Source organism: Trachemys scripta, chromosome 2, assembly GCF_013100865.1.
Source record: "Trachemys scripta elegans isolate TJP31775 chromosome 2, CAS_Tse_1.0, whole genome shotgun sequence".
NCBI classification, from domain to species: Eukaryota; Metazoa; Chordata; order Testudines; family Emydidae; genus Trachemys; species Trachemys scripta.
In genome coordinates this window covers 113,556,442-113,578,937 of record NC_048299.1, presented here as the reverse complement: position 1 = coordinate 113,578,937, position 22,496 = coordinate 113,556,442, and the positions used below count along the sequence as shown (strand labels likewise).

The 22,496-nt window shown below is 43.6% G+C and overlaps 1 protein-coding gene across 1 annotated transcript in view; it reads right to left on the bottom strand.

The window, feature by feature from the left end:
* LOC117871746 (dynein heavy chain 5, axonemal-like) overlaps positions 1–22,496 on the bottom strand; it is a 276,629-nt gene that overhangs the window by 190,621 nt on the left and 63,512 nt on the right. The window contains exons 21-30 of the mRNA XM_034759511.1: positions 21,047–21,254; positions 20,116–20,203; positions 19,871–19,994; positions 19,578–19,741; positions 18,242–18,334; positions 8,856–9,059; positions 6,603–6,683; positions 6,119–6,523; positions 5,839–5,957; positions 4,623–4,759 (exon numbers count right to left, since the gene is read on the bottom strand). Coding sequence (XP_034615402.1) covers positions 4,623–4,759; positions 5,839–5,957; positions 6,119–6,523; positions 6,603–6,683; positions 8,856–9,059; positions 18,242–18,334; positions 19,578–19,741; positions 19,871–19,994; positions 20,116–20,203; positions 21,047–21,254 — 1,623 coding nt within the window. The remainder of the gene's footprint in view (positions 1–4,622; positions 4,760–5,838; positions 5,958–6,118; positions 6,524–6,602; positions 6,684–8,855; positions 9,060–18,241; positions 18,335–19,577; positions 19,742–19,870; positions 19,995–20,115; positions 20,204–21,046; positions 21,255–22,496) is intronic.

Below are 22,496 nucleotides of genomic sequence, written 5' to 3'. Positions count from 1 at the left end.
CTCTAAGGTGCCACAAGTACTCCTGTTCTTTTTACAATTTTGATTGAAAACAATGTTGATAATAAACAACCTAGATGAAAAGATGGGTGAGGGATTAGGACAAAGAAATGGGTCTGGATGAGTGGGTCTCTGTATGGGAAAGAGGATAAACATCTTGAATTAGTGTAGCTCATAATGAAAATGTTTATACATTACTGTCTAGATGGCATCATGGGCGGCAGGTTTGTATAATTTTTGGTGGTGCCCAAGTGGATCCGTCCCATCCATAGGACGGACCGTGGGGGGGGGCCCACATTTCAGGAGAATGCGGGGTCCAGGGTGCCTGGCGCCGATAGCAGCGAGCAACCCTGCTCCGTCCCGCCTCTTCCCACCCCGCCCCCACTCCACCTCTTCCCCGAAGCCCCCACCCCTGAGCAATGCCGGGAGCCGGCGAGGTGGAGCGGAGTGGGCTGGGGTCAGGTCATTCACTGCTGCCAGCGCCAGGCCCCCGCTAACTCCCCAGGCTGCCCTGGAACCCGTGACCCCCTGAAGCACAAGGCAGAGGTAGGCATCACCATGTTGTGCGACGAACACTTGACAAAATTACCGGACTTAGTGACGGACATTGGGGGTAGTGGGTATTATGTCATTCAATCATTCAACCCATAACATAGCACACATTTTGCGACACTGAAAAAAAACCCACTAACCCAGCTAATAATAACAACAATAATAATAATAAATTCAACTCATATAATTAATGAAAAATGTGTGTATACTGCATATGAGATTATATGAGAAATGAAAATGAGCTTGCTTTGGGATTTTACAAGGCACTTATATCATTTAAACACATTTGGTACCTTAAGTAATGATAAGACTTCTTGCAAATCACATAAATAGGGAACCCACAGTCCCCTTCCCTCACCCCATTGCAAAGGCACAGGGGTTACTGCTGACTGCCCTAGGGCTGCAGAAAACCCTATGGGCAAAACATATGGAAAGAAGAGGATCAATTTATACAGAGGGCTGAAGGGGACTCCCAATAGTGCATTAATTAACACTTAATAAATACATCAAAATTAAATATGTTACAGAGGTAAGAACCTGTAATGACAGACTTTACTTAATGAGAAGCTCCAGAGAAAGACGACGCAGAGGGAGTAATGGTAGGGATAATCCTAGGGAGACCAAAGGGGCTGGTATAGGGAGCAGAGAGAGAACAAGGGTAGAGGCAGAGTCACTGCAGGGTTGACCCAGTCTTCTGCCTCTCCCCTGTGGGTGGAAACACTGATCATTATCACTTTAGGAGGGAACAATAGAATGGAATGCCAAGAAGAATGAATGACTTGAGGACAATTTCCTGAAGGGACCCATATCCTTGCACAGCTTTTCTAGCTCCGACATTTACATTTCTACACAGGGTGGTTTGGCCCACAGAAATAAAAATCTACACATCTTCCATGGATCAATGGAAGAAACCAGGTACAATTCAAGTGACTTTTAAAATTGCCTATGAAACCGAGTGAACAAAATAAATGAGCTTATGAACAACCAGAAAATATGCTTCTCAAGTGAAAAAACTATAAATGGACTTCTTTGCAAAGAAATTGTAAGTTTTCTTACAGGAAAAGCCACAAACTGTCTGGAAAGGAAGAGAAGATTGAATTACTTCCTCAGTGAAATTAAATATCCAGAGGATTGCTGTGCCTGTGATGATGATGACTGGGGCTTGCTCACCTGTGGCTCCCCCTCCCCGTGCTGTGGAGGCACAGCTGGGCAGGTCTGCATCTGCAAGCAGGCACCCTGCTTCCGGTGCAGCTCCCATTGGCCTTGCTGGTCAATAGGCTGGGAGCCTCCCGGGCAATGGGCTGGTGGGAGGGGAGGAAAGCAAAGGGGGAGATTGTAGGAAGCTCTGGAGCAGGGAAGGCAGTGGGGGAGGGGAGTTGTCTGGCACAAAGTGGGAGCTCTCTGGAGAGGGGTGACAGTGGCACAGGGGTCGTTGGGGGTCTCTCGGGGGGGCAGAGGGTTGTGTGGGTCTCTGTGGGGCTGGGGGAGTGATGGATGGAGCCAGCCGCAGCCCAGGTCTGCTCTGCGGGGGGGGGAAAGAGCTGCTATAGTCCCCTCAGGAAGCCCCCTCTGAACTGTGTATTTTATGCCAGCCCCAGGGTGCCCATCACTGCTCCTTTCCCCCACCCCCAGCTCCATCTGTCTGTCCCCACAACCCCACAGCTGTGTCTGTGTCTCTCTGACAGTGACAGACTCCTTGGGGCTCTCTCTGCCTGCGGCTCCCTCCCCCTCCCTGCTGTGGAGGCGTGGCCAGGCAGCTCTGGCATCGGACCCTGCAGCTCCCATTGGCCGGGGTTCCCGGCCAATGGGCTGGGAGCTGGGTCAGCGCTGGGACCTCTCCGCAGCACGCAGCGACTCCGGGGACGGGGGGAGCTGCTCCCAAGGTGAGAGTGCCCCATGTTGCCGACCCATGGCGCAGGGCCTCCCAAAGCACGGGGCCTGGGGCCCAAACATTGGTGGAGCTGGGCCCACCTTCATGAATATTGATGGAGCATGGGCACCACGGGCCCATATAACTCGCTGCCTCTGGATGGTATTGGACTTCAGTTGAGATCCATCACATTTTTGCTACTAGGGAGGCGCTCTGTTGGAAGGTTGCACGGAAAGGTGGGAGGAAATTATTTAAAAGATTCATCTTATGACAAAATGGCAGCTTCCTAGAGATCCCTCAACCTGCTTACTTAATGCCCCAGTAAAGGATCTACATTTTAAACAAATTAATTTATTATTTATTGTTAGCAGCTAGACTTTGTATTGCACATTATTAGAAAAATATGGCCCCCTCCTCCTATGGAATTGTGGCATAGTAAAATATGGACTGTCCTTGTAATGGAAAAGCTTTCACACCACGAAGCACCAAAAAGAGGATAGGTATGTATACATATTTCTGATGTCTCACAGGGCGAGCACTAAATTTAATATTTATAAAATAAGGTGTTTATTGCATTTTTGTCACAACTTTAATTTAAACCAAAGCATTTGTTGGGGAAGGCACTTTACTCTAGACAAGGAACATATTTTACTACAATGAAGCTGACACTGAAAGCATTTACCAGTATCACTATCAGGATTTACAGGGCCCAGGATAAGGTGTCAACGTCCCCTCTTTGGTCCAGAGCCTTGCTGGACCCCATCTCCCAGAGAAGCTATCCATGATGTAATTTTCTGTAGCCCATCCCTTCCTGTCAGAGAGCTCACTGTCCCTTATTTCTAACCCTATCCCCGGTTGTTTTTAATTACCCTGCCCTCATCAACCCTGCCAGCCCGTAGGCCTACACTCACACAGCTTAGTACTCCTATTCAACCATGCCCACTCACACAGGGACCGCAGAGACCCTAGTACCCACACTCAATTCAACTAATTTTTATTTCAATTCATTAATACTGTATTGATAAGACAATCTACTCTAAAAGTGTCACCAAAGCGTTAACAGAGACAGAAGCTCAGGTTTCTGTCAGAGGTAGGCAGACTCCATCCAAGATGCCAATGTTCAATAAGCTGTGCACACTCTCTCCTGGGTGCAGTCACTATGGGTATGTCTACACTGCAATTCAACACCCAGGACTGGCCTGTGTCAGCTGTCTCAGGTTCTCGGGGCTTGGGCTAAGGGGTTGTTCAGTTGCTATGTAGATGTCAGGCCAGAGCCCATGCTCTGGGACCACGCAGACATGCACAATCATCTACACAGCAATTAAACAGCCCACTAACCTAAGCCCGAGTCAGCTGACACAGGCCAGCGGCATTTGTTTAATTGCAGTGCAGACATACCCTTATATTAACACGAATTTGTCATGTTGCATCTCCTTCGGAGCTCCATTTCTCAAAAAAGCTGTCTTCTTTATGTCAGGTATGGTTAAACTCCATTTCTGCACAGGGTTGTCTAAACCATCTGTGACTGCAAATAAAAGATTCCTTTGAGGATGTTGACCCAGATCTTCAGGTGTATCACAACGCCTCTTTGTGCACCTGACGAAGGTGGTCAAAGGTAGTTTAAAGTCACCTTTGCCGTTACTCAGGGCCAGATTTGTAAAGGTATTTAGGCACCTAAAGATGCAGATAGGCGCTTAGTGGGATTTCAAAAGCTCCTAGGCACTTTTGAAAACCCTAGTAGATACCTACTTGCATCATTAGGTGCCTAAATACCTTTATATAGGTCACCTCCAGCCTCTGGGCAACAGGGGAGCAGTTTGGTATTGGATACAAACTGCTGCAACTGCTATGGTTTTCTTTTGATTTTAGTTCGTGTTTTTGAAGCAGAAGTACCTGAGGTCTATTTTGTTGTCATGTTGAGGTCCTAAGTGGCCACAGATTTGTTAGAAATGCCTATAATAGAGTTAATTAAAATCCATAACCTTTTAATTTCTCCAGATATTTGTTTAGACCTCCAGATTACAAAAGCAAATGTTGAGATGATATTCCAGTGACAATATCTGATTAGCCCTTTGTACAACTAAGACCGAAACCTTAATGGACAAAGCTGCCAGCCAGACAGCAACCACACAAACGCTTGGCTAATATTATTTGCCTGACATTCATTTTGTGATGTTTTGAACTCCAACTGTGGCATCATTACCTGTGACAGAAAGACCAAATAATTCTTCCCCACCAGAAAAAGTGATATACTTCCTCCACAGTTCATCAAACTTGGCTTGGAAGATTTGTAATCTATCACTTGCTTCCCAGGGAGGAATGTCTTCCGCACCAGGGCCTCTGCAAAAATCAACATAGTCAAATTCACATATACAGTAATACCAATTGTGCAGGTTTTCCAAAGAGCATCATAGAGGTACTGTTTAAAGAAATGGAAAACTCTCCTAGCCCACATACTATGAAATATTTTTTAAACATAAGGGATTTTTTTCTGATAATTGACGTTTATCACAAAAGATCTGAGAAGAGAGACCAAAAATATAGTTGTTTTGACATCAGATGTTAGGTCTTTCCTAAGGGTCTTTCCTACATTTCTGGTGACACAACTCGCCCTAACTACCAGCATCTGAAGTTAACAGGAACAAAAAGGTCAACAATTTTTTTATTTTGTTTCTAGGGGTCCAGGGTGCCTGGCGCCACCAGCAGCGAGCAACCCTGCTCCGCCCCGCCTCTTCCCACCCCGCCCCCACTCCACCTCTTCCCTGAAGCCCCCATCCCTGAGCAATGCCGGGATTTTTGTTTTTAAATATATATTTTAATTAATGTGATTTTCACTTTCTCTCTTCATGAAACAAGGGAAAATCACTACACTGATAGCAATCAACCCTCAATGGAGAAGATTACAACAGTTAGTGCCAGAGACAAAATTAAACCATCAAGTAAATACAATGAAGGTATATGATTTTTGCCCCTAACTGTAAACTTGGATGGCTCAGTGCACTGGGTAATGGGCTTCAGCAGGTCTGAATCTCCATTGACTTCAAAGGGACTATTCACACATTTAAAATTAAACACATACTTAAGTGCTTTGCTGGATCAGGACCTTAGAAGAGTTTGACTTGAGATTTGGGCTGAGGTTCTGGTTGATTCTTATTTTTTCCAATCCTAATTAATTCATCTGACATTTCAAACTTGAATCTTACACTGAAATGAATCTATGGCAATAATAGTATTTGCCCAACCCAGACCTTTAACGGTAAAACACATTGGGAAAAAAATTGTGCTTTTTGAAACTATGTATTTCTTTCAGCTGTAATGTGCCTCTTACAGACTCTTGTTAGTTTCCTGAAGACACCTTAGATGTACCCTTCTGGAACAATTACCAATGTAACATAATGTTGTACTGCACCATCACTCACTTTTCATTATAGTCTGTGTAAAATTCCACAGCATCAATCTGGAACTTTTTAACACCATTCAGTAAATCTGTTTTCATGGATGGTTGCACTTCAAGCAGCAAGTCCTGAATCTTCAATACCTGTTATAAGTAAATATATGCATAAAAGTGAAAATAATTAGGAGGATTTGAAATAAGCGAATGTTTAAAATAAACTGGTTCTCCTCCAGTCATGTGGCACAAAAAATTCTGACAAGAATGACTGTACTTTGCCTACTCTAGAAGTGATAAAGCTACAGTACCTGTGTGTTTAGGTTCTTCCAAGCATATGCCAACCCATCAACTCTTTCTGCATTTCCATCTTTAAACAGTAGATCATACTTATGTAGCAGAGCATAAGATTCCTCTATAGGTCCAATTGTCATGTCAATTTTAATCTCAGCCTCTCGTATTTCCTTTAATGCTTCCATTGCTCCTCGCACATCATCAAGATCATTGATTGGCCTGTTTAATCGCTTGCTGAGGTTGTCAATGAATGTGTAAATTGCATCCATGTCCATGGCAGCTTTTTTATTTAAAGCTAATCCAAATGATCTCTGCCTCAAATGACATTCCTGAATTAAGGCCATTTTCAAAGACTCAGTTGCAAAATCCACTGATTCCAATATGCAATGACTTGGCAGTTCTCTAATTTGGATTTCTAACAGCTAAGAATAAAACAAATTATCAACTTTACTGCACTATAACTTTTCTCTGAACAGCAGAAGAATTTTACGCAATACTTACAGAAAAGTAATTAATCTGTGTTCGGAATTCAGACATCACTGGGTTAGTCTCTAGAAATTCTTTTACTTTTTCCTCTGGATCCTGCATAATTGGAGAATTGTATATTATTGTTTAACATTTATAGTAGCCTCCTTATTCCCGAACTGGGCTAGGTGCCGTGCAAACATAAATGAAGACATGGTCTCTGTCTCAAAGAGCTTAAAATCTAATTTAAGTTTTATAAATCATTCCAACTGCTTTGTTTTTTCTGTCTTCTCTCCTTTTCCCCATTCCCCTTTTGAATCACATTTTCTGTATCTGTCAGCAGGAAATTGACACAGACCATGATGCCAGTTACCACTCCAAATATTTCTATGGAGTTTGAAATCAAGCTACCAAAACTATGGTGGGAATTTTTAGTCTACCCATCCCCACTCGTTGCAGAACAACTCAGATTCACCAACCCCTAGAACATCTTCATGAAGTTGAAAATACACTCCATAGCCATTTAACAGTAGCTGAATGAATCAACAGTCCCTTCTCCCAGAAACTGTATGTTTTTTACCTATACTTTACAGCTACTAATATAAGACTAGGGCATATTCAGTATCAGATCATTTAGCATACAGTGTAGCTTAGTGGGAGGAGATACTAATGATGGCATTGGCATGACGTTCTGCTCCTACAGAGGCTGGCTGTTGGGTTCTGGACAAGTTGGAGTTGCAGTTTCACCTCCACCCTCACACCCAGATATATTTTTGGTCTTGTATAGGCTCATTTTGAACTATCTGATCTTCATCCAGGTGCTAATCTGTAGCTGGCATTGGGAGGTCTTTTGTGATTACACTTTTTGCATCTCCTGAGAAGAAAGAAAGCAGAGTATCACCTGTGTATTGTTAGTTATGGAGACCGTGGCAACACACAATTTGCACAAATGGTCTCACAGAGACACTGAAGAGGAAGAAGGACAGCACTGATTCCTGCAGAACTATATGCATAAGTGCTCTTGTAGATGAAGAGCAGCCGCCATTCACAACTCTTGGGATATTCCTGGAGAAACCATTTGTTTAATGGTTTAATGATTGAAACCATTACAGTGCTATATCATTTAATCTCGCAAGTCTTGTAAGTGCAGCAGCAGCAACAGAGGCCAGCTCTGCCAAAGGCTGAGGAAAGGTTAGGTAATCACTGAGGTTCAGCCCCTATTCATGGCCATGAAGTAGCTCCCCATAGGGGCTTTTAGAGTTGTCTCAATGGCAATCCCTGGTCTGAAGTCTGATTGATTGTGAAGGATCCAGAAAGTCAGCAGATGCCATAGACTGTTGGAGCTTGGTTGTCACAGTGTACTCTATGATTTTGCTTAGGAGGGGAGATTGGAAGCAGCCAGTAGTTAGAGAGATGGCATTCATCATGTGCAAGGATCAGACAGACTCTCTCATTCTTTAGCGTGAAGGGTTAGTAGTCTGTCCTCACTAAAGGACGCACTTATAACAGATGTTTCTCTGCACTGGCTTTCACTAATCAGGAGCTTCCCGGATCTATGTCACAAGTTATTACTTGCCAAGCCAGTCCTCAGAGTTCCACAAGTATGTGATGGGGCCAAACTCAGAGCAAAAACCCATCCACCATCCTGGACTCTGTTCTGTTTTAAAATCTTCAGTCCTGGGTTGTTTTTCCTGTATGCAGTTTATGTGAAGTTGGATGAAAGCTCCTTGCAGCAGCTGGTGCTTGTGTCTGAGGCCTCAGGGAGGATTAGCCAGTTCACTCTTTGGAACATCTCTGCAGGCTCTGATTTCCCAGAGGCAATGGTGGAGGAGAAGCTGGTTCTTTTCGCTTCCTATACAGCTGAGGCACATTCCTGTAGCAAGTCCTTCTGCTGTTGTCAGAAAGATTCAGAGTGGATTTTGTGCTACCAAAACTTTTTTTTCTGTCTTCTTCTGACCAGTAAAAAATATTACCTCACCACCTTGTTCTTCTGACATTGTTCATCAGTGAATTGTGGTCATTTATGTGGTCAGTAAGAAAGAAAGGGAAGTATTAGGGCTGAGGTATCAACTATTATACTGTAAAATCTTAAGATATAGCAAACATGTACAAAAAATAAACCTATTGCTCCTAGAAAATGTTTGAGGGTAAAAAAACATGAGACAGTCAAAATCATTCACTGTTTACAGGAAACACAATTTATTAATATAACCAAAAGCAGATCATTTTACCCAGTAAAAAGTAGCACGTTTTGCAATAAAGTGAGATATATTAATATAGCTATTTAACCTGATTCCAGATGCTGGAGAATTTAGCAAAGCTCTTCAAAATATCCAGTGCCTCAGTTTTAAGAGATAAAATTATTGTGGTAAGCTGGATCATAGCTTTGTTCACATCCTTGTGTTCACTGATCTGTTTGTCCAAAGGTCTCAATGCTGCCATCTTGGTGAGTTTGCTCTCATCACCCAGCTCGATGGCAGCAGTCTGTTCCATCTGCCGAAAATGAAACAATAGTAAACCTGCATCCAGTAGTTTTACTTAACATTCTACAACAAGAATGAGCAACTTATGAGCGCAGATAAAAATAAAAGAAAAACACCCTTCATGAATAACCACTTGCTCTTCGGTGTCAGAGTAGCAGCTGTGTTAGTCTGTATCCGCAAAAAGAACAGGAGTACTTGTGGCACCTTAGAGACTAATGCATCCGATGAAGCGGGCTGTAGCCCACGAAAGCTTATGCTCTAATAAATTTGTTAGTCTCTAAGGTGCCACAAGTACTCCTGTTCTTTTTGCGGATACAGACTAACAAATTTATTAGAGCATAAGCTTTCGTGGGCTACAGCCCACTTCTTCGGATGCATTTGGCTCATGTCACTGAATTATAATTCTATTCTTAAAGGTGACTTTGTAAAAATGGCTTTGTGGGGTTCCATGTTTGTGTCTCAATGATTTCTATATCAAATGTGCTCCATTTACAAGTAACATTATTGGGGGGGGGGTCCATTAAACTGCTAGCCCTGCCATTCCTGTCTGGGCTCTGACAGCAAAGCTGAGTTCTTTCCTTCTTGCATATACAAGCTTCTGTAAGCTGCAGAGGGGTAACTGGAACACGGTAAACAATTCTGTTCTGATGATGCATAAGGAGAAATTGAATCCTACTCCTTCTCTCTTAGCTGTTTTCATGATGTAGGGTTTAGAAGAGAAAAAAAAGCAGTAAATCCTTTATTTTTGTCATTGAAATCAGCAGATATGACTAACTACTGTGACAGACCCAGACCTGTGGGGTACAGGAGGCTGGTAGAGGGCAAATATACTGGTCACTGGATGAGTAGTTTTCTGTTCCCTGAGTGACCAGAGCAGGGGCTGCACTAGAGTAATCAGGAACCTGCTAGAACCAGTTAAGGCAGGCAGGCTAATTAGGACACCAGGAGCCAAATAAGAAGCTGCTAGAATCAATTAAGGCAGGCTAATCAGGGCACCTGGGTTTTAAAAGGAGCTCACTTCAGCTTGTTGTGCGAGAGTGTGAGGAGCTGGGAGCAAGAGGCACAAGGAGCTGAGAGTGAGAGGGTGTGCTGCTGGAGGACTGAAGAGCACAAGCGTTATCAGACACCAGGAGGAAGGTCCTGTGGTGAGAATAAGGAAGGTATTTGGAGGAGGCCATGGGGAAGTAGCCCAGGGAGTTGTAGCTGTCATGCAGCTGTTACAGGAGGCACTATAGACAGCTGCAGTCCACAGGGCCCTGGGCTGGAATCCGGAGTAGAGGGCGGGCCCGGGTTCCCCCCAAACCTCCCAATTGACCTGGACTGTGGTTTCTTCCAGAGGGGAAGGTCTCTGGGCTGTTCCCCAACCCACAAGGTGAATCTGAGGCAAGAAAATCCGCCAATAAGCGCAGGACCCACCAAGATACAGGAGGAACTTTGTCACATTGGTGTTAGCAGTGGGATCTTGGGGTGCACAGGACAGCGGAAGAAGGAGGGTAATTTAAAAAAACAAAACAAAAAACAACAACAACAAAAAAGGAAGAGGGTTTATTTTTTTTTCACCACCATGGATGACGTAGTGCGGGCACTGATACAAGCTACGGCGGCCCAGCAGGAGGCTACCCGTGTCCACGCAGCCGCCCAACAGGAGGCAGTGCGGCTGCAGCAAGAGACTAATCGCCTGCTGATGGACCAGGCTGCTCCAGACCGAGCTATGTTGCGGGAACTGGTAAACCAGGTAAAGTCCCTTACAAAGCTGAATCGCGGCCATGATGGGACGCGGCTCATACGGGCCAGTCATTGGCTGTAGAAAATGACACGGGAGGATGATGTAGAGGCATATCTTCTGGCCTTTGAGAGGACAGCCCTACGGGAGGCCTGGCCTCGAGATCAGTGGTCTGGCATCCTTGCCCCATTCCTGTGTGGGGAGGCCCAGAAGGCCTACCACGATCTGCCTGAAGAGGCTGCGGCAGACTGTCCCCAGCTGAAAGCAGAGATCCTGGCCAAATCTGGGGTAACGACAGCAGTGTGGGCCCAGCAGTAACACGGTTGGAGGTACCAGGAAGACAAAACCCCGCGGTCCCAATTGTATGACCTCATCCATCTCGCACGAAAGTTGTTGCAAACAGAGTCCCCGAGTCCGGAAGAGATACTAGCAGTTCTGGTCATCGACCAGTACATGAGGGGACTACCACCAGACCTTCGTGCCTGGGTAAGCCAGAACGAACCCGCCACCTATGACGAGGTTGTTGCCCTGGTAGAGAGGTGAAGGACAGCGAGGGAGCTGACCCGACCAGTTAAGGAAGAGGCACCCCGGGTTAAACTAGCAGCACCAAGCCCTAAAGTTCGGCTGATTGGGCCACCAGGAGTTCTCAGGTGGAAAAAGAGAGAAGCCAAAGGCCCATCAGAGGCCACAAAGAGTCGGAGCACTGAGGGAGAAGAGGATCGTGATGTTAGACTGCCCAAACCAAGAGACAGGGGAACGCCTAGGGCTCCATACAGATGTTATGCCTGCGGGGAGTAGGGACACATAGCTGCAGTGTCCCAATGCTGAGGAGCCTATGCAGTGTAACGTGGGGAACTGGGCAGATCCATGCTCCCTAATCCACCTTGTGGGGGTCTCACTAACCCCAGATATGTATACCAGACCAGTGAAACTAAATGGGGTAGGGACCACGGCACTGGTTGATTCGGGGAGTGCTATATCGCTTATCTCAGGGAAGCTCGTGAAGCGTAGTCAGCTGCTACAGGCTAAACGTACGGGGACAACATGTGTCCATGGGACAGTTAGCTACTACCCTACCATCCCAGTAAAAATCAAGATCCAAGGGAACACTGCTGAGGTATCAGCAGGTGTAGTCCCTAAACTCCCATACCCGGTGCTCGTAGGGAGCGACTTCCCAGGGTTTGGAAACTTACTCCCAGTAGGGAGATTGGAGAAAGATGGGGACCCAAAAATTGGTGAGGCATCCACCGCAGATTGTCAACCCCCAATCTTCTCTGAAAGATTTGTTCTCCACTCCCAGACAGGGCAGATTTGTTCTCCACTCCCAGACAGGGCAGAAAGACAAAAAGGGAAAGAAGGGCAGCTAAGGCCTTGGGAACCCGAATACTGACCAAAAGCCAGAGGGTCGCTCTTGTAGGTAGGCGGACCCACGCAGCTGAAAAGGAGGCCACGCAGGAGGGAGACGCACCTGAGTCTGACCCCCCCCACCCTAATGCTTCTGAACCAATAGAGGCAACAGAGTCTGGGCCCCTAGATCTTGGGCAGATTAGCCCCGGGAGAGGAAATTTTGGACGGGACCAGGCAGAAGACCCAAGGTATGACAACATTAGGAAGGAGGTGACTGAAATAGATAGGGTCCCCGTGGAAGGGAAAATCCAGGGACCAGGAACCTACTTCATAATGAAGAAGGATTTCTTATACCGGGTTGCACCAGTACAGGGGCAGAAGGTACAGCAGATCCTAGTACCTCAAAAACACCAGAACGCTGTATTAAGTCTTGCTCATAGTCATCTTTTGGGGGGGCATTTGGGGGTAGAGAAGGCCCTGGCACGAGTCCTACGACGGTTCTTCTGGCCCAGAGTACATGAAGAAGTGCGGAGGTACTGTGCCTCCTGCCCAGAGTGTCAGCTGCACAGTCCCCGTCCCCACTTGAGGGCACCTTTAGTACCCCTTCCCATCATAGAGGTCCCCTTCGAGCGAATAACCATGGACCTAGTGGGACCCCTGGAGAAGACGGCTCGGGGCCACCAATATATACTTGTTGTTTTGGACTATGCTACTCGCTACCCAGAAGCCGTCCCTCTGCGGAACACGGCCTCTAAAACTATAGCCAAAGAGCTGGTGGGGATCTTTGCCCGAATAGGGCTACCGAAGGAGATATTAACTGACCAAGGAACCCCATTTATGTCGAAACTAATGAAGGACCTCTGTACACTGCTCCATATACATACCCTGAGAACTTCGGTCTACCATCCGCAGACTGATGGGTTGGTAGAAAGGTTTAATCGAACCCTCAAGGCTATGATAAGGAAGGTGGTAAGTCGGGACGGGAAGGATTGGGACACCCTACCTTATGTTCGCTATCGGGGAGGTACCTCAGGCCTCAACTGGGTTTTCCCCTTTGAGTTATTATACAGGCGTCACCCCCGTGGCATACTAGATATCGCCAAAGAGATCTGGGAACAGGAACCCAATGAGGGGAGAAATATAATAGAGCATGTAATGCAGATTCGAGACCGGATAGCCCGTGTTATCCCTATTGTACGGGAACATTTGGAGAAGGCACAGGAGGCCCAGCGAACCCATTACAATCGCCAGGCAAAAGTGCGAGAGTTCCAACCAGGGGATTGGGTTATGGTGTTGGTACCCATGGCAGAAAGCAAGCTTCTGGCCCAACGGCAGGGGCCCTCTGAGGTGGTTGAACCCGTGGGAGAAGTAACCTATAAGGTGCGGCAGCCAGGACGCAGAAAACAAGAACAGATTTATCACGTTAACCTTCTGAAACCCTGGCATGCACAAGAGGCATGCACAACGGTCCAAAAAGACCTAACCGAGGAAAACAAGCCTTCCAAAGAGGTGAGAGTGTCTTCCGATTTAACACCAGACCAGAAGAATGAGGTGTCTGAGATGATCTTCCAGAACCAAGATGTGTTCTCGACAAAACCGGGTCGAACAACTGAGACATATCACCACATCGTCACGAACCCTGGGGCCAGAGTAACAATGAGGCCCTATTGGGTGCCAGCAGCAAAAAGGGAGGAAATAAAAGCAGAAGTAAAAAAAATGCTGGCATTGGGGATCATCGAAGAATCCCACAGTCAGTGGTCCAGCCCAATCGTGCTGGTGCCCAAACCTGATGGCACCACAAGATTTTGCAACGACTTCCGGCGACTAAACAAAGTATCCCAGTTCGACGCGTACACCATACCTCACATAGATAAGCTAGTGGACCGTCTGGGTAATGCCCGGTACTTGACTACCCTAGACTTGACAAAGGAGTACTGGCAGATTCCCCTTGCAGAAGACGCAAAGGAAAAGACTGCGTTCTCTACACCAGAGGGTCTTTTTCAATATACTGTCCTCCCTTTTGGATACATGGGGCCCCAGCTACCTTCCAGCGCCTCATGGACAAGCTATTACGCCCGCAAAACAGTTATGCTGCTGCCTACTTGGACGATGTGGTCATTCATACCCCAGACTGGGAAACCCACCTGGAGAAGGTGGAGGCAGTCCTTGATACCTTCAGGCCAGCTGGCCTTACAGCAAACCCTGCCAAGTGCGCTGTAGGGTTTACAGAGGCCAAATATCTTGGCTACATTGTGGGTAAAGGTTTGGTAAAACCCCAAGTGAACAAGTTAGAGGCCATCCAAAATTGGCCCCGACCAAGTCGCAAGAAACAAGTCCGGGCGTTCCTAGGTGTGGTGGGGTATTACCGACGATTTATCCCCCACTTTGCCACAAGGGCAAGCCCCTTGACAGACCTAGTGAAAGCCCGTGGACCTGATCTGGTGAGATGGTCTGACGCAGCAGAGGAAGCATTCACAGACCTACGGACTGCCCTCTGCAGTAACCCCGTACTGATAGCCCCTGATTTCACCAAGGAGTTTATCCTGCAGACGGATTCATCGGAAGTAGGGTTGGGGGCCATTCTATCACCGATGGTCAGGGAGGAGGAATGCCCAATTCTATACCTCAGTCGGAAACTCCTTCCAAGGGAACAAAAATATGCAGTGGTGGAGAGAGAATGCCTCGCTGTAAAATCGGCCATGGAAACATTGCGCTACTACCTGCTCGGGCGCAGATTTGTCCTCGTGACCGACCATGCCCCTCTTCAATGGATGCAGTGGAACAAGGAGAAGAACACAAGGGTGACCAGATGGTTCTTATCCCTCCAACCTTTCCAGTTCCGTGTGCAACACAGAGCAGGGAGCCGTCATGCAACGCCGATGGCTTGTCACGTATGCATTGTCTGGCGTCCCAAGCTGCCCAACCCCTTGGTGTTGAGCAGGGGGAGGGATATGTGACAGACCCAGACCAGTGGGGTACAGGAGACTGGTAGAGGGCAAATATACTGGTCACTGGATGAGTAGTTTTCTGTTCCCTGAGTGACCAGAGAAGGGGCTGCACTAGAGTAATCAGGAACCTGCTAGAACCAGTTAAGGCAGGCAGGCTAATTAGGACACCTGGAGCCAAATAAGAAGAAGCTGCTAGAATCAATTAAGGCAGGCTAATCAGGGCACCTGGGTTTTAAAAGGAGCTCACTTCAGTTTGTTGTGCGAGAGTGTGAGGAGCTTGGAGCAAGAGGCACAAGGAGCTGAGAGTGAGAGGGTGTGCTGCTGGAGGACTGAGGAGCACAAGCGTTATCAGATACCAGGCGGAAGGTCCTGTGGTGAGAATAAGGAAGGTGTTTGGAGGAGGCCATGGGGAAGTAGCCCAGGGAGTTGTAGCTGTCATGCAGCTGTTACAGGAGGCACTATAGACAGCTGCAGTCCACAGGGCCCTGGGCTGGAACCCGGAGTAGAGGGCGGGCCCGGGTTCCCCCCAAACCTCCCAATTGACCTGGACTGTAGGTTCTTCCAGAGGGGAAGGTCTCTGGGCTGTTTCCCAACCCACATGGTGAATCTCTGAGGCAAGAAAATCTGCCAATAAGCGCAGGACCCACCAAGATAGAGGAGGAACTTTGTCACACTACACACAAGGAACAGATCTGCTGAATAAAAAGGAACCATTTTTACAAAGCCACTTTTCAGAGAACCAGCTTGGAAATGAAGCATTTTCTCTTTCCCTTTCCTGGAATTAGAGCCAGCTCCTTCCCCTCTTTGATGGTCATAGCGATAGAGAATTTATTTGGACAACCCTCAATCAGATACAGTTTTTCCTTTGACTTTCAACCTGAGACAGTTGGGGCATGGCACTGCATGCCCCACACTCCTAGATATTCCAGTAGTAGCACCAGTATTTAAAAAACACACACACACACACACACACACACACACACACCCTACTGTATGTATTAACTATGGCTAGAAAGGACATGATTTCCACTGTCCAGTGGAGAAATGTCTTCTGTCTGCAGACCTTGCTGGAGCCCTAGGCATAACTAACAGTGTGAACCAAAGGCTGTGAACCAAAGTAGAACTGGTGCTGACACAACAGTAACATGCTAGATATAAGCTAACATCAAATAAGCACATTCCTGACTGGAGAGGATGGCGCAAAACCACACATATATCTCAAGTAACTATGTTAACATATTCCTAAGAGATGGTACAAGAACACACCGACCCCTCCTAAAGATAAGGAGGGAATGACAGGATAATGGATAAGGATGTTTTGTTCAAACTAGTAGGTACAAGGTATAAGGGTGGTAACTAACAACATCTGGAGTGTAATACGTAACTTGTTTGTACTAATGTATAAAAGAAGAAGTCATAGGAGGGGCATCTTCGTATTGGCCTAGGGGACAGCATCCTGTTATGCTGACTGAGTCTTTACCTTGTCACAGGCATGCATGGGTTAGCGTCCCTGTGACCCGTTGGACTCATTGTTCAACTCAAGTGTTCAGACTCATTTCTGACACACATTGAGCATTAGGTTTGAAAGAAGCATGCCTTTGAAAATTGTCCATGTTTCCTGAATCAACTTATCTGAAGCCTGCTTTCCCTGTCCCTGTTATATACAGGGTTGCAAACCAAAAATGTGCCATGGAGTTTCTGTGTCTGATCCAGGTAGGACCAGTCCAGACAGTATGCGCCTCCATCTAACTTTTTAAAACCACTACATCTGAGGGCTACATAGAAATACAATATTCTTCTTCTTTAAGCCAAAGCTATTGCCACTCCATGGTAATCTGGCAAGCCCGGCTAGTAATTATAACTCTGCCCCTAGAGTGCAGACATGTCACCTGCATGACAAGCCTAGGATCCACCAGCCCAAGGGAGGTTGCTCACAATGATTAATATTTTTATTGGATAAACTGGGTATTCGTATGTCCTTTTGGTTCCCTCATTTCCCTCCTCCCTTCCTCTTTTCTCTGGGAACCCACTGAAGCTCCTTTCGAAGCTTCAAGGGTCCACTTATTTTCCTATTTGCTCCCCACCTCCCTTTAAGAGCCATGTGCTGAACCAACTATTCCTACAGTGGGAGATCTGCACACTTCTCTATGAAGACAAAAACTAGATGGAAAAAAGAAAGTGTCTTTAAAACATCCGTTTAATTTAATCTGGTACTACCATCACTAAAATGCATTAACGATAACTTTATGCTTATTGCATAGCATCACTACAAAGCAGAATTTTAAGGTTGTTTGAGTGCCCTAACTGTGCATTTCCATACCCTTACAAGTAGGGCCGGCTCCAGGCACCAGCACAGGAAGCAGGTGCTTGGGGCGGCCAATGGAAAGGGGCGGCACGTTTCAGTCTTCGACGGCAATTCAGTGGCGGGTCCCTCGGTCCCTCTCAGAGGGAAGGACCGGCCGCCGAATTGCTGCCGAAGAATGAAGCGGCGCGGTAGAGCTGCAACCGAAGTGCCACCAATCGCGGCTTTATCTTTTTTTTTTTTTTTTTTTCCGCCGCTTAGGGCGGCAAAAAAGCTGGAGCCGGCCCTGCTTACAAGTGTGGAGTTTGTTTAAGTTTAACCTTGACTATGACTGTCCTGTGTTTGTAGTGCTTGTTTTAGGGCAACTACAACATCCATGTGATGTTTTTTACTCTTACATTACTGATCGTATGTATTCTCCAGCTTAACACCATCTTAATACTGTTTTTCTCTGGGAAGATCAATAGTGTTTTATTATGCATAATTAGCTGCATAATAAAACACAGATGATGTTAGTTTTCTCCTACAGTCTGTAATAGCACTAACACTCTAACATTATTTGTAAAAATCTCTTTGTGTAAGCTAGTGCTCTTTTTAATATGGAAAATATTTTCAATAAACATACTAATAATGAATATGTCTTCTACTTAACTGATGGTTTAATGTAAAGATTTTACATAAATATATATATATATGTTTTCAGTAAATTGTACAATCTACCTCACCAGAAAAAATCCAAAACTACAAGTCAAAAAATTAATGTAAACATAACCTTCCCTAGGAAATTTAGAAGTGTAAACCCTAAGTATTTAGTTTCTCTAACCATTCTTTTTTAACATTCTAAGCAAATTAAATTTTAAAAAGTACTCTACCTGCTGCTGTCTATGATGTAAATGAGCAAACTTCCACAGTGGGATATCTCTGGCCATCGATAATATGATATTTACTGCTTTGTTTACCGCATTCTGAAAAGAGTAAAACATTCACCTTAAACAAACATAAAGATCAGTCCTCACTAAAAAAAAACCAGCCTGATTAATAGCAAAGCTGAAAAACGCACCTCTCATCTTTACATTCTTCCGCTTAGCAATGCTATATTTTAATAAGTGATATATTATAGCGCCCCCCAAATAATTCATATACTTTGAGAAAGAAAAGGGGTGTTCCATAATGTCCTATCCACAACAGCACAAAGTTAAACCTGTTTAAAAAAATCATCTAACTTAAACATGGATTAAACCACATACTAATAATCCCTACACTTCTACATGCCCTTCATCCAAGGATTTTAACGAGCTTTACAAACATTAATTATATCTCATAGCACATTGTGGTTTCATTATTATACCCTGTTTAAAGAGGAATAAACAAAGGGAGTTAACAGAATTAATTTAATCTTATTTCACAACCATCATAGAGTCCCTTTATACATTTATTTAGTCTAGTTACATACATTTGTAGCTGTACAAATGATGGCATCATACAACCCTTTCTATCTACAGTATTTAAATTTACTTTTTATTATCTGACTTCTTGTTCCCAGACCACACAGGCTGCAAATTAAATCTGACTGAGAATTCTAAGATTGATTTAGGGAGTGGCAGATCAAAATGTTGCTAGGCTGCCAGTCACGTTATAACCAATTGCTTTTGGAATCAGTGTAAAGTGATTCACGTAGCAGTTGATTTTAAGCATGTGCTTAAGTGTTTTGCTGAAATAAAATGGGATTGCTCATATGCTTAAACCTAAGAACGTTCTTAAGTGCTTCACTAAATCAAAGCCTCATTGTGTAGTAACTGATATATAGCTGTTATTTCACCCTTATATGGTCATTGAATATTCTTCAGGAGTTGTAAGTAATGGGCGCAGCCTGAGTTTTTACTGATTGCTTTGAATTCAACTTCTTTGGTTTGTACACCCTCTTTGAAAAGTTTTCCTTTTTAAAGTAGAGGATTATAGATGAGAGGTGTTAAGTTTCCAGTAGAATTATTGTTTTTATTGGACAGTATAACATCTTGATTGATGGCTTCTGTTTTCTAATTTCTCAAGATACCATCTTGTGTACCACTGATTTTTTTTTTTTAATTTTGTCCTATTTTTCCTCAGTTCTATTCTTATCTGAGGTTAAGTAGACACACCTTATTTAAAAAAACAACGTATTTACATAAGTTGTAAATTGTGATGTGCATTTATTTTTGTTGATGTTACCTGAATATCATCAAGACTTGGCCTCAAGACAACATTTGGAATGGCCAATTGAATTTCAGCTTTGAATAACGGAACTCTTTGATCTTTTATGAACTTGGTCATCTGATATTTAGAGTTGAGAACATGTAAGCGACGCCTTAAAGCATCTAAAGAAATCCTGGTGCCTATATAAATAGAACATTTTAGAAAAATTATAGTTGTGACCACAAGTTCAGAAATTTTTAAAATATTATAAAAATATGTCATATAATTAAAAAAATAAAAGTAAGTATAGTTTAAAATGCAAAACCTACATTTGACTAGAGAGTCCGTATTTTTCTGACAAAGCTGCCCCATCAGGTTATAGTAACTACAGGACAGACATTCCTGGCAGCGTGTTTTCTGTTTCATATCAAGATGTCCACAGGCAAATGAATCCTGAAAAGTCACAGTGAAACAGCAAACACAAAATAAAAAGGCTCCAAATAATTCATATTTCATAAATGAAATATAAGCAGCTTAAGAAATGCTTCGTAATTATTTACATTTTAGATCTTACCTGCAGATTGGTTTTGTCTTCCGGTTTCAATCTGTGCTTCAGAATGTCTATCAATTCATACATGGAACGTTCCACTTGCTGGCTTTGTCTACAAAGGAAAGTTATGGATTTCAGAATATAACCACCCACAAAAGAAATGGGGATACCCAAAAGAGAAGAAAGCCTACTACCACTCTGGTTTTCAGAACACACTATATTAAAGGGTGAATGCGGAAATACACCTAAACTGTTCAGTTCACTTCTACTGCCTGGATGTACTATAAAATAACCAATGGATGTTAAAGTATCCTGGGATATTTTCAGCATCCTATTTTGAAGATTGCAGTATATCCAATACAACTAGATCTCCTGGATTCTTTGAAGAGCATCAGGTTTTTTTCCAGCTTTGGTGAGCAATCATAGACATACATTTCACCCAGGTTGGGCTTATCAGGATGATACAGCAAGCTAACCTGATGTACAGACCAAACCATACAAAAATTATAGTAGGCTAGAAGAGAGACAGCCTTTCATCATTCTGACATGCAAAGCACACTTAGATGTGTCTCAGTGGAACACAACTGAACAAGTATTACATGATAATGTAAAAATGCAAAATATTATATGCAGCACCTAGAGAGGGGAAGAGTCTATCTTCTAGTCCTAAATCAGTTAGTTAACATTAAGAATCAACTTTACTTGTCATTGCATAAATAATAGGTTGCTCTGAAGTTCTCTAACCAAAGGAAAGGAGAGTAAATATCAGTCAAGCAAAACAGGAAAGAAATAATATAAATGCTTTATTTTTGTTGCATTTAAGATGCCTATAGATTTTGTTGTTAAAAGTTCAGCTTGGTCCAGCAGTCTTATTTCAATAGGGATTAAAAAGCTAACCATACTATTTTAAATCCTACCATTATGGGCTCTACAAACCACACATGAGTAGACTTACTGAGACAGAGTTTCAGCAGCTGTAGCAGTAAGTTTTTCTGTCCTTTCCAGGAAAGCCAGTACTTCAATGGGATCATCTTCGGGTAGAGTTACAAGAGGAGTGTCTGACATATCCTGCAGAATTCTTTCAATTCTGCATTCCAGAGTGTCAGAAGCTTCTTTGACTATATACCCCACTTCTTCTAGGGAATTATAAACTTTCTTGAGGACTAAGCAAACAGAAAATAAAATGAGAATCTACAAAATATAGCACATGAAATCACTTTTTAAAATATCATATTATATTGGAATACAAAAGGGTTATCTTTCTAAATGTGAATCTTAATTAATGATTACATACTGAATTAAAAGTCTGAAACCAAAGATCTAATGGGTCTCTGTGCATCTGAATCTTTAAATAAAACTGTTTTGCAAGAAACGGACATAATGAAATACTTAGTATTATAAAAATACTATATTAAAGAGGCCAGTATCTAATGGAAAGGATCAATAATAGTATACCAGAAATAAAAGGAATGTTACTATTGAAAAGTTATTGCATCCTTCACACATACACCTACTTTAGGAAAAAGCAGATCTGTTCCATATTCCGTCTAAACTATTTAGTGAAATTCAGTATTTCATCATTCAAATCAGTTTATGGGCAAAATTCCTCAAGGCAAGTTAGTATGTAGATTATGCCACTGAATTTCTTCTTACAAATATAAGATTGAATTTATCTGAGTCCTCTACAAGCATTGTGAGTACTAAATCATGCCAGAGAATGGTCTCAGAGACCAGGGAGTAGAGTTTTCCTCTAACTTTTCAATCTTTTTCAAACATTCATCTTCCCAATCCTCTTATCCACAAACCATTGATTTGCAACCAAGTACTATACATATTTTTGTTTTTTAATAAGTCTTTTGTATTTTTTTATTATGAAGAAGAGGAAAAATAAAATCACATAAAAATACATTCAGTGCAATCACCGCACTATGTCCCTTCAGAACCATACAGTGGTCATCATTAAAATGTCATAGTTTATCCACACAGTGATACTGGAATTGCCAAAATTATTTCCCGTACTAAGTAAAAAGATCGCTGGGGTATCTGATTTACTAACACGTGATAACAGTGCGCAAACTGATGTTTTTAATGGAAAATTCTGAACAAGAAAACTATCATATTTAACATGAACATCTCTTGTTAACAGACAGTTATTGAGTACACAAGCAAAAGTGAACTATGTTTTTTTGACTGTCAAAAAAAACCCAAACAATTTAAATTATTAATTTTGGAATCCAGAACCAAGATAAGGGTTAACCTTCACTACTGAAAAAATTGGACAAATGAGTCAGTCCATTAACTACACAGCATACATTTAAATTAAGCAATCCTAAATCCCTTTGCCCCTTGTTTCTCAAGCTCTATTTTAGGATGAATCCTATGTAATGATCCACATCTGAACAATT